The sequence below is a fragment of the Capricornis sumatraensis genome, chromosome 12 (genome assembly GCF_032405125.1).
Source record: "Capricornis sumatraensis isolate serow.1 chromosome 12, serow.2, whole genome shotgun sequence".
Taxonomy (NCBI): Eukaryota; Metazoa; Chordata; class Mammalia; order Artiodactyla; family Bovidae; genus Capricornis; species Capricornis sumatraensis.
In genome coordinates, this window is record NC_091080.1 from 59890424 (window position 1) to 59902517 (window position 12094).

Consider the following 12094-nt stretch of genomic DNA (forward strand, 5'->3'; position numbering starts at 1 on the left):
TCATAAAATAAGTTTAGCAGCAGTCAAGCAAAGAGGTTTAAAAAATGAGATTATAATCTCATTAAGTCATGTTGAAAAAACATCGTAAATTTATTTCTATTAGGCCACATACAGTTTGGAAACTAGAAATACTGGGCTCTAAGTATTGGTGTTGTTGGTAGTACAAAAAACAAAGATATCTATAGCAGAATAAAAAGAAAGCCTATCATCAAAAACATTCTGTCCTTGTTCATCCAATATCTTAACACAGAAGCAATATGTTTTTTGTTTTTTTTTTTAGTAGAACCTTATTTTTTCCCTACATTCTAAACTGGGGGTTAAGAATATTTCTTACATCAAGGTATATTTACATTAAATTTCTTTTGACAAATAAAATATAATTCAGTCTTCCTTCCAAGGAAACTTTCATAACAAGATGCCATTTGCTAATAATACACAATTTTTCAATTCTACCTTAGAGATAACATGAAAATCTTCCAATGGAAGAGACAGAACTGGAGGAAGGGAGATGCAGAGAGTCGGGGAGAAGCAGAGACCAAAGACTTCAGATAAAAAGATGCTTTACACTTAGCATAGAAAACAGCAGACACAAATATGATGGGCTGTCCATAGTTAAAAGAGCCCTCAACCTCCTCATTTTACAGATAAGGTGAGTGCCTGCTAGTGAGAAGGAAAGATATACTCATTTGAATGCAGAGTTCCAAAGAATAGCAAAGAGAGATAAGAAAGCCTTCCTCCATGATAAATGCAAAGAAATAGAAGAAAATAATACAATGGGAAAGACCAGAGATCTCAAGAAAATTAGAGATACCAAGGGAACATTTCATCCAAAGATGGGCTCAATAAAGGACAGAAATGGTAGGATAGAAGCAGAAGATATTAAGAAGAGGTGACAAGAATACACAGAAGAAATATATAAAAAAGATCTTCATGACCCAGATAATCATGATGGTGTGATCACTCACCTAGAGCCAGACATCCTGTAATGTGAGGTCAAGTGGGCCTTAGGAAGCATCAATATTAACAAAGCTAGTGGAGGTACTGGAATTCCAGTTGAGCTATTTGAAATCCTAAAAGATGATGCCGTGAAAGTGCTGCCCTTAATATGCCAGCAAAACTGGAAAATGCAGCAGTAGCCATAGGACTAGAAAAGGTCAGTTTTCATTCCAATCCCAAAGAAAGGCAATACCAAAGAACGCTCAAACTACCTACCACACAATTGTACTCATCTCACACGCTGGTAAAGTAATGCTCAAAATTCTCTAAGCCAGGCTTCAGCAATACATGAACCGTGAACTCCCTGATGTTCAAGCTGGTTTTAGAAAAGGCAGAGGAACCAGAGATCAAATTGTCAACATTGATTGAATCACTGAAAAAATGAGAGAGTTCCAGAAAAACATCTACTTCTTCTTTATTGACCATGCCAAAGCCTTTGACTGTGTGGATCACAACAAACTGGAAAATTCTTCAACAGTTGGGAATATCAGACTACCTGACCTGCCTCCTGAGAAATCTGTATGCAGGTCAAGAAGCAACAGTTAGAACTGGACATGGAACAAAGGACTGGTTCCAAATTGGGAAAGGAGTACGTCAAGGCTGTATATTGTCACTCTGCTTATTTAACTTATATGCAGAGTACATCAGGAGAAATGCTGGACTGAATGAAGCACAAGCTGGAATCAAGACTGCTGGAAGAAATATCAATAACCTCAGATATGCAGATGACACCACTTTTATGGCAGGAAGTGAAAAAGAACTAAAGAGCCTCTTTATGAAAATGAAAGAGAGTGAAAAAGTTGGCTTAAAACTCAACATTCAGAAAACTAAGATCATGGTATCTGGTGCCATCACTTCATGGCAAATGGATGGGGAAACAGTGGAAAGAGTGAGAGACTTTATTTTGGGGGGCTCTAAAACCACTGCAGATGGTGATTGCAGCCATGAAATTAAAAGACGCTTGCTCCTTGGAAGAAAAATTATGACCAACCTAGACAGCATATTAAAAAGCAGAGACATTCCTTTGCCATCAAAGGTCCATCTAGTCAAAGCTTTGGTTTTTCCAATAGTCATGTATGGATGTGAGAGTTGGACTATAAAGAAAGCTGAATGCTGAAGAATTGATGCTTTTGAACTGTGGTGTTGGAGAAGATTCTTGAGAGACCCTTGGACTGCAAGGAGATCCAACCAGTCCATCCTAAAGGAAATCAGTCCTGAATATTCATTGGAAGGATTGATGCTGAAGCTGAAACTCCAATAGTCTGTCCACCTGATGCAAAGAATGGACTCGTTTGAAAAGACCCTGGTGCTGGGAATGATTGAAGGTGGGATAAAGGGGACGACAGAGGATGAGATGATTGGATAGTATCACCGATTCAATGGACATGAGTTTGAGTAAGCCCTGGGAGTTGGTGATGGACAGAGAAGCCTGGTGTACTGCAGTCCATGGGGTTGCAAAAAGTCAGACATGACTGAGCGGCTGAACTGAACTGAACTGCTGTGCCCAAGCTCACACCGTGCAGGTAATCAGAAGTCCTATCAAGTGATCCTAAGCCTGTTGCCACTTCCAGTTCTGAACATCATGCTGATTGAAAAAGAAACACTTTCTGTTCTAGAAAGTAGGAAAGTATTGCATCTCACTTTACAGATCAAAAGGCTCTATTTCCCGTTAAGATTCCCAGTCTCATGGCCTCTAAGAACACTGTCCCCAAAGATTCTTAAACATCTTCATTTTCATAACTGTGGACAGGAAATATTTCTTGGTAATTGAGGGTCATATTAAATCAACATATAAATCCAGTGTATATGAATTTTTATAATGTCAAATTGATGAGTAAGTTCTTCAAATTGGAAGAAGGTTGCATTTTTTAAGTGATGTCTGTATCTACCCTTTTAATTTATGAATCAAGACCATGCGACTCCTTTCTTTGAAATTTTAATGGCAGATTCCAAACTGTTACTTCTGAAAATCAAAGCTACTGAAATCTTACAAGGGTACCAAATGCTTCCTATACAATATGGCACAGTAAACTGTTTAGAAATAAAGTAAAAAATAAAACCTTCCATAGTCATTACTATTTCACTTGCGGAATGTTTATAGACCTACGAATAGTCATCAACTAGGAATCAACTGTCAGATCATAAAGAATCCACCTGCAATTCCAGGAAACCTGGGTTTGATTCCTGGGCTGGGAAGGTCCCCTGGAAAAGGGAAAGGCTACCAACTCCAGTATCCTGGCCTGGAGAATTCCACGGACTGTGTAAGTCCATGGGGTCACAGTGTTGGACACGACTGAGAGACGTTCACTTTCATGAATCACTGTATTTGATTTTACTACCCTGAAATCAGAATTTCTGTATACCCTTCATAAGAACTGACAGCTGAAACCCAACATTGAGAGCAAAACCCTATCTCCCTGCCAAAAATTCCATCTTGAAGAAGTATTAAAAAATGGAGCACTCCCTCTCTACTCATCCTCTCAAGAAAACGCCACTTACTATAACATTCATAGAGTGAAAATAAAGTATCACTTTGCCCAAGGATTGGTAAGATTGAAATACTACATGCAAATACTGATCACTGGGAACCAGTAAAAAGTATATTTTAAAAGCACTTTAAAATATTTTAGTTCTTATCTAAAGCATAATATTATGACGAACTCAGCATCATGTCTACCTCATTTCACGGGAGGAGAACCCTGACACATTTTTCTCCTTAAAGCCTTTCTTTATATTTTTATGTCTGAAAGCTTTAAATTGCAAGGTAGTGGTTGTTTAAGATATCCTATCTACAGTGAAAATTTGAACTTTTTGTTACAAAACATCAAGTTAAGGAAAGTGAAGTTTAAACTAGTGAGGAGAAATGTATAAACAGAAAGTTTGAAATGTAATAATGGCAGTGAATACACTACTTAACTGAAAAATCTTAATGTTCTTCTTCAGAACGTAAGAAAAGCAGAGTGAAAAAGTGCCACTGACGCCAAACACGTTTTCCGCTATAAAGCCCTGTCTGCTCTTAAGGTGGACGGAGACAGAAAGTTTGAGAAGAAACACAGTATATATATTTGCCATTGATGCACTCAAAGCAAAAGAATAAGGCATTATAGTTTTAGATTTTAAATAAAATATCTATGATTCTTTTCAACTGATAAGGTGAGGGAAAGTGAGCAAAGATGATACTTTCTCCAGGCAACTGGTATGCTTAGGAAATAGGGACTTGCGGACACATGCAAATGGCTTATTTATCTGCTTCAGAAACTATGAAAAAGTTACTCTGCCTATGGGTGTCATACACTTACCGGTTTAGCAAAATCGCAAATCCCACACTAAAACCATGAACTAAAACATGCCTCTGCGTTTATCCAAGTTCCAAGACCATGGGCCCAGATTTCTTTAAATCTTCACTGTAAATCAGAAGAGGGCTCTGCTAAGATTTTTACCCATTTCTTGTGAAGACCCACCACTCACCTGCAGCGACATCATGTCAGGTCGGTACTGCTTGCGGAAGCCCAGGTCATACATGAGGAATTTCAGCATTTCAAAGGCTTGCTCTTCACTCATGTGCAGAAGCAAGACTCCAGCCACAAAGCTGATCCCCTGACAGTAACCCACTTCTTTGTCCAGTAATGAGTAGGCTTTCAAGAGATTAAAGAGCGACAGCTGCCCTGCCCCAAGCTGTGTTGAAAAGTAAGGATGAGTAGGAAATGTTCTCCCTGCAGAAGAAAAAAGAAAAATATTTTTGAGATGCCCTGATGCTTTGGAGTCCAGAGTGAAACTGCAATTCAGCAATTTTGAGGAATAAATCAACACTCTTTTCCAATACTGAATACCGCCTGGAGTACCTACCCCTCTAACTGAGTCTTTCTCCCTCTAGAGAGTCCCAAGTCCTCTTATCATATACATGGAGATCATCCCATCTCCAGGTATATGATAGAGGAGCAAATAACTGATGCTAATAAGCACTTATTTTTAGGGGAAAAAAGTTCATAAACAAATCAAAGACATATTCAGAAAAGATCTCAGGAAATAGAATATAAAACTTATTCTGATTGTAAATCAAGGTTAATTCTAAGTTCACATAGAAACCACCCACTAACTGAAAACAAACCATTCAATCCTAAAGGAAATCAATCCTGAATATTCACTGGAAGGACTGAAGCTGAAGCTCCAGTACTTTAGCCAGCTGATGCAAAGAGCTGACTCATTGGAAAAGACCCTGATGCTGGGAAAGATTGAAGACAAAAGGAGAAGGGGAAGACTGAGGATGAGATGATTTGATAGCATCCCCGACTTAATGGACATGAATTTGAGCAAACTCCAGGAGATACTGGAAGACAGAGGAGTCTGGTGTGCCACAGTCCACGGGGTCACAAAGAATAGAACACAACTTAGCGACTGAACAACAACTGAAATCAGAATTCTACAGACGGTATCATATAATTTAAGAAGAAATCTTAGTAGTCCATAGCAGATTCCTTTCTTCTTTTCTTATATTATGACAGAAGAGGGACTTTTTTGGGTTGTTTTCTTTTACAGTCAGTCTATCATTCAGGAAATGCCCCAGTTTTTGTTTGTGTTTTTTTTTTTTCTTTTCAAGTATTCTTGGCTTTCTGTTTCTTAAACTACCTCCATCCATGAGTCGGACATGACTGAGTGACTGAACTGAACTGAACTGATCCATGAGCCATGCAGACCTCTTTTATTTTCAGTATAATCCAAGAAGGTCAAGGATAATGAAGGGCCAAGCTGATTTAAAATAAATTCCCCTCTAAAATTCACTTCTGTGTACAAAATTACCATAGAGATGCTTCAGCAAGCAAGTTAGTCCTGGATCACTAAAAAGTTGGTACTAAACACTGAAACAAACCCATCTTCACCCCTAAAGCTGTATACAGTGGTTTGGGACTTTCCTTGTGTCATGAAAATGAAGGGAGTGTTAGCTTCCTTGTGCAATGATTACTTATGATGGTTAGAACTTGTAAGAAGGCCAGATTTTTTAATGTTTTCCACCAGATTTGCTTAAAAGTGATTCTCCCACACACACACCCAGCAACTGATAAGATTATTTCTGCAGAGCAAATAAAGGGGAAGATATGAGAAATTAACAAGAACGTGCTAAGGAAACACAGATGACTATGAGCAAAGTCAAATAAGCAATTTTTTAAACTATCATTTTACTTTTTCACGTAAAATGCTTGCTACAGAAAACTATAAATATACTGTCCATCCAAGATATTAATTCTGGTTCCATTTTTTTCCGACCAGGCTTTTTTTTCCCCTGTAACATGATCTCATCATCTCCTTATCTTTTAGGATATCTTGACTAGCTCTAAATTAGACATCCCAATTTCTAGACTCATTATCTGTTTCCAGTCACAGAACTACACATCTGCAGGGATTCACGGTGATTGACTGGTTCATTGTCCTCATTTAAGAGAGAGGACTGAAACTCAGAAGCAAAGTAATTTGCCTAAAACTACTGTTCAGTGGTAACATTAGGACAAAAAATGAAGTTTTCAATTTCTCAGTAAAATTCTCCTTTTCAATTCTACTGGGCTCAAAAAATATTAACTTAATTGGCCTTTTCCCAACAGAAGTTGTTTGTCATCCAAAGGAGCAGAAGTCAGTTTTGCCCTGTGATTTTTATACAACCTGAAATGAAGTGACCTCTCAATGTAAAGTAATCCCTTGTTTTCCCATATGGGCTGAAATAACATATCTGGCCACCTTAAATAAATCAACTTTTAGGGATATATATAAGATAATTCAAATGTCAATGTCAATTTAATTCAGTAAGTTGCATATTTTTAAATAACAGAATGTAACATTAGAGAAAAATTAGAGACAACATTATTTTTTAAATTATTACACCATTTTGCTTTCCATAAGTTATTTGAAACTCAGCTTTTAAAAGGGTGACTTTATAATGCTGCCATAAATTCTGGAAATTCACATAACAGTAGGACAGTTAATTCCTATTTCATCCTCCAAAGATGTATTCATAATTTTCCACAACCTAACCACATACTGTATTGCTTTTTAAAGGCTTATTCAAAAGCTTGTTTTCAGCAATATGTCCAGGAATACTTAGTAGACTTTGTTAAATTTTCTGGTGCCCCTTTAAACCTGCTCTAGCCTATTTCAAGACCACTGCTGACTGAAATAGTAATTGTCTATCTCAAAGAAAAGTCAGTTGTTCAAAAAACAAGAACTGAGAGCACCTGAGAACATGACCTTTATAATGATTCAAATACAAGATGACTCTTTTCAGAGTACAAAGTCGAGGATAAAGACTTCACTCCACATGCAGGCATTCAGGGTATCTTCAACCAGACATAAAGCCGATATGCCCTCAGGAAAGAACAAAGTCAGCAACTTTGCAGACTAACAGATTATCTTTATCAACACCAAGAACAAAATTAAAAAAAAAAAAAAAACTCAATGAAAGGACCTATTGTTTACTTTCATAAATTAGAATCAATACGGCAGACATACCTAAATCCACGAGGATAGCATGCTGCTGAGCTGTGAGCTGTTTTAAAAGCTCTTTATAGGATATGTCGGGAGGTTGTTGTTTATTAGGCAATCTGTGTCTCAGACGATATTGCAAAGCTAGGAACTGCCAGATTTCTCCTCGTCGACTTTTGGGAACACCTGCAATCAAAGAGATAAGAAAGCAAGGCCTTGAAGACTGGAGTGATGTTCCTAAATCACAACTGATTAACTATAATGCTTCAAATAGGCAGCCATACTACTACATACACACAGCCATACATACACGTGTCCTGTGTCCCATGCTAACCACACAGTATGCAAGCATATTTTGACAGATTTAATCCTCTAGCTGCTGCCTTACAAAAGAAACCCTCAAATAATGAGGAAAATAATGGCAATATTAACAAGAACACCAGCCACTACTGATTGAGAGCCTAATACAACATGTATTGAGGAGGTGTAGCTTTTAAGCATTGCAATTACAGAAACTGCACCTCAACTATTCACAGGTGCTTAATGAGACAGGTAATTACTACTATCTATACTTTACAGATGGCAGAGCTGAGGCAGAAAGAGGCTAAGTCACTTCCCAGGTTCTCATAGCTAGTGCAGTTGAGAATCCAAACTCTAGTTTCAGAGGCCAAATTCTAAAATACTGAAATGTATGACTGTTTATTTTCACCTTTTATTTGGTTTGAAGCTAGTAACAAATGCTAATATTCATACTCTGATTTCTAAACATCTGTCATTAAAAAGTAACTTTGTAAAAGAGAATTAAATAGCATTTTTATGGTCCACAAAAAAATGAAATAAAAATGGTAAATACAATACAAAGGGAGTGCTCCAGAATGTCACTTAGCCTTTGAGAAGAAAGTAGCTAGGCTATACAATGCTTCCTTCATTCATATATAATGAAATAGTAACTCCAGTGTCCTTGAAAACCAAAAACAAGCAATTCAAAGTATGTTAAAACTATGTTTTTTATGCTAAGGGACATGAAGTAAAGCACTGGGAGGGACATAATTCAATTCTCTGCAGGAAAGGTAACTTTATTTCACTGCTTTCAGTCCAAGAAGACTAGATATGGGATAGGTTCCTGAGTTCTAGCTGGGTAGAGGAAGGTTTAATGGCACTAATCTTTTTGGAATGCAGTGTCACAGTCTGCAGAAGCTGAAAGTATTCTTGTCCAAAAACTACACTCCAGGCTCCTGAACATGAATTATAAGGTCCTCCACAGGGTATTCCTTGAAACTACTATTTTTAGTTCCATTACCTCCCATTCCCTGCCATATTAAGTATACACTAAGTATTCACATACTCAAGAAGCTTATGGTTATTGTCAGACCTCCAGTTTTTTGTTTCTACTGTTACCTTTATGGAATTCCAAGCTCCTCCAGTTGATCACCTAGTATTTCTCCATTTGTCTTTCAGGAATGAGCCTGTATGCCATTCTTCTGCAGAAACTCTCCCTAACATCTCTAGGAGTAAGACTCCCTTCTCACATACTATGTGACTCAGACTGTAATATTAGCATATTGGATTACAGTTAGTACTATATATCTGTCTATCTGTATATCTGTCTAGTTTCCTCACTTAAATGGTGAACTCCCTGAGAATAATCAGCATATTTTCATCTCTGAATGATGAAATCCAAGAATATACCTTGCTACTTATGTATGTGTTGAATGAATGAATGATCTTACATAAAAAGTCATTTTTAGAGGGTAACTTGCCCATTAAATGGATCACTGTTAAGGAGAGGGCTGTTATGTTAACCATCCAATAACAATTCCAAAAAGGTAATTCACTTAATTTATTCATTTTTGGCTGTGTTGGGTCTTCATTGCTGCATGCAGGCATTCTCCAGCTGCAGCGAGAAAACAGTTGTGTTTTCTCTGTTGCAGTGTGTGCACTTCTCACTGTGGCTACTACTCTTGCTGCAGAGCATTAGCTCTATAGCGTGGGCTCAGTAGTTGTGGTGCATGGGCATAGTCGCCCCACAGAATGTAAAATCTTCCCAGACTAGGGACAGATCTGTGCTCCTGCACTGGCAGGCAGATTCTTAACCACTGGACCACCAGAGAAGTCAGGTAATTCACCTTAGTTAAATATTTATTGAGCATCTAACATACAGCAGAGAATAGAGCAGGGCATTGAAGAAACCTCATCATTGAGAGCTGAATAAATCCATTCTCAGGAAAATTAGTCTCATTCATTAGTCTCATTCATGCATTCATTTTTAGGGCTTCCCTGGTGGCTCAGAGGTTAAAGCGTCTGCCTCCAATACAGCAGACCTGGGTTCGATCCCTGGGTCGGGAAGATCCCCTGGAGAAGGAAATGGCAATCCACTCCAGTATTCTTGTCTGGAGAATCCCATGGACGGAGAAGCCTAGTAGGTTACAGTCCACGGGGTCGCAAAGAGTTGGACACGACTGAGCGACTTCACCATCACCTTCATTCATCTAGTAAATAACATGTAAGATGCTGTCTTAGGTGTTAGGAGTATGGGGGGGGGGAATGGTGAGAAAACATTTAACAGATAAACACATAGATACAAAATTATAAACTATGGGAAGGACAATTAAAGGGAAAAAATCATGAGAAAGAATAACACAGCAAAACTATTTTATTTGGGCTTGGGGGGGGCACTCGGAGGAAATGGTATTTAAACTGAGAGCTGAGGGAGAACAGGATTCTCCAGGCTGGGAGTGTAGGCAGCAATCACTTTGGCAAGAAGAATGTATGGAGGCCCTGAGAGGAGCAGAGAAAGGGGAAATAAAGGAGGAGTGAGAAGAAGATGTGATGGAAAGAAGGGGAGCTGGGAAATGGGGAGAAGGTAGAGAGGACAGAAGAGGGAGGGAAGGGAAGCTGGAGCATCTAATCAAGAAAGAGCCAGTGAGATTTCCCTGGTGGTCCAGTGTTAAGAATCCACCTGCCAATGCAGGAGACGTGGGTTGGATCCCTGGTCCGGGAAGACCCCACGTGCTGAGAGGTAACTAAGTCCATATGCCACAACTCCTGATGCCCAGTACCCTAGAACCCATGCTCTGCAATGGGAAGCCGTAACAATGAGAAACCCATGCACTACAATTACAGAATAGTCCCTGCTCACCACAACTAGAGAAAGCCTGTGCGCAGCAATGAAGACCCAGCGCAACCAAAAATAAATAAATAAATAAATTTTTTTAAAAAGACTAAGGGTTAATACGAAAAGCAAAAACAAAGCTTTTAAAAAATATAGAATATCTTTATTAAAAAAAAAAAAAAGGAAGAAAGAAAGAAATGGCCTGTGCCATACCGGGATGCAAATTAGTTAGCATCTTCGGAGCACAGGCTACAAGGTGGGGAAAGGTAGAAAATGAGATGAGAAATGAAAGAAGGAGAGATCAAGGAGAGCTTTGGGCACAGTGCTAAGAAGTTTCAACTCTGTTTTATAAGAAATGGGAAGATGAGCACCTCTAAAACTTCTCTGTAAGTCATACCAAAGAACAGTATGATATACATCTCACACACATTTGATTAGCCACTATTTTGTCTCCCAAACAATGCATTCAGTGGAAATCTCTGGGATTTCCATATCTTCAACGGAAAAGAACAGGTACCAGGTTTGTAAGCACAGCATCTTACAAAATTAATCTTAATTTTAACTTAATTATGCAACAGCTTCACATTATCATAGGCTTTTAAGATTCATGATCAAGTTACACTGGGATCTTTATTTTATGCCCAGCAGGTCATAGAGATTCTCATTTTAATATATTGAATCTGAGTCACAGAAACTGCAAGTAAGCAATTCACACGTTAGTTTTAGTTTTAAATTTAAGATGTTTAAATGTCAGTCATTTTATATGACAAAGTGGCAGTGCAATATGAGGCTGAATAAAAGCAATGTTCCAAAAATAAACAAAAGAAAAAATAGATGGTAGGACAACTGATTGCTAACTAATAATATAGATTTGTATAAACACATGCATGTAGGTGAACATATATATATAAATAAATACTTCTGAGCAAATAATGGGAACGAGTCAAGTTTATAAGTTTGAGATATTTTTATGGATATGATCAAAGATTTGTACTAATGCATATGCTCTTTCCTCAGTAAATGATAACTCTTGAGTTGAAAACAGCTGACTGAAAAAGCAGGAAACTGTAGAAAACGTGCCTGCTATCTCCTCAGGGATAGGACTGCCGTTAGCACCACGTTCCTACCAACATAGTCACTAACTACAGGAGGAAACAAACTACTTTCCTTTTTTTTATAGGTAAAGACAAAGAGAAAATTATGCTTACACTGGATGAGTCAAAACAATCTCTGAAACTTTTCAAAAAAAAAAAAAAAAAGATGATTAAGATGATCCAGAATACCTTCTTTAAGAGAAGTATGAATATCTTCCATATCACATCTGATTTTAGCTCTGCAGTTTAACAACTTCTTATCCCAGATTGTTAAGACCTCCTTCTGACATGCGCCAACTTCTTCATAATCCAATTTAACTTTTCTGGACTGCAGTTCATCTCTGCTTGCTAAGAAAGAAAGAGTTTGCATTAAGACTAATACGTTTTAAAACACAGAATTTGTAATGTTTTATTGCCTTTGTAA

General features: G+C 37.9%; 1 protein-coding gene across 3 annotated transcripts in view; it reads right to left on the reverse strand.

Annotated features, from left to right (window-relative positions):
- TBC1D4 (TBC1 domain family member 4) overlaps nucleotides 1-12094 on the reverse strand; it is a 216650-nt gene that overhangs the window by 14144 nt on the left and 190412 nt on the right. For all 3 annotated transcript variants that reach the window (XM_068984279.1, XM_068984278.1, XM_068984277.1), the window contains 3 exons: nucleotides 11860-12018; nucleotides 7492-7650; nucleotides 4465-4709 (listed from right to left, as the gene is read on the reverse strand). In XM_068984279.1, coding sequence (XP_068840380.1) covers nucleotides 4465-4709; nucleotides 7492-7650; nucleotides 11860-12018 — 563 coding nt within the window. The remainder of the gene's footprint in view (nucleotides 1-4464; nucleotides 4710-7491; nucleotides 7651-11859; nucleotides 12019-12094) is intronic.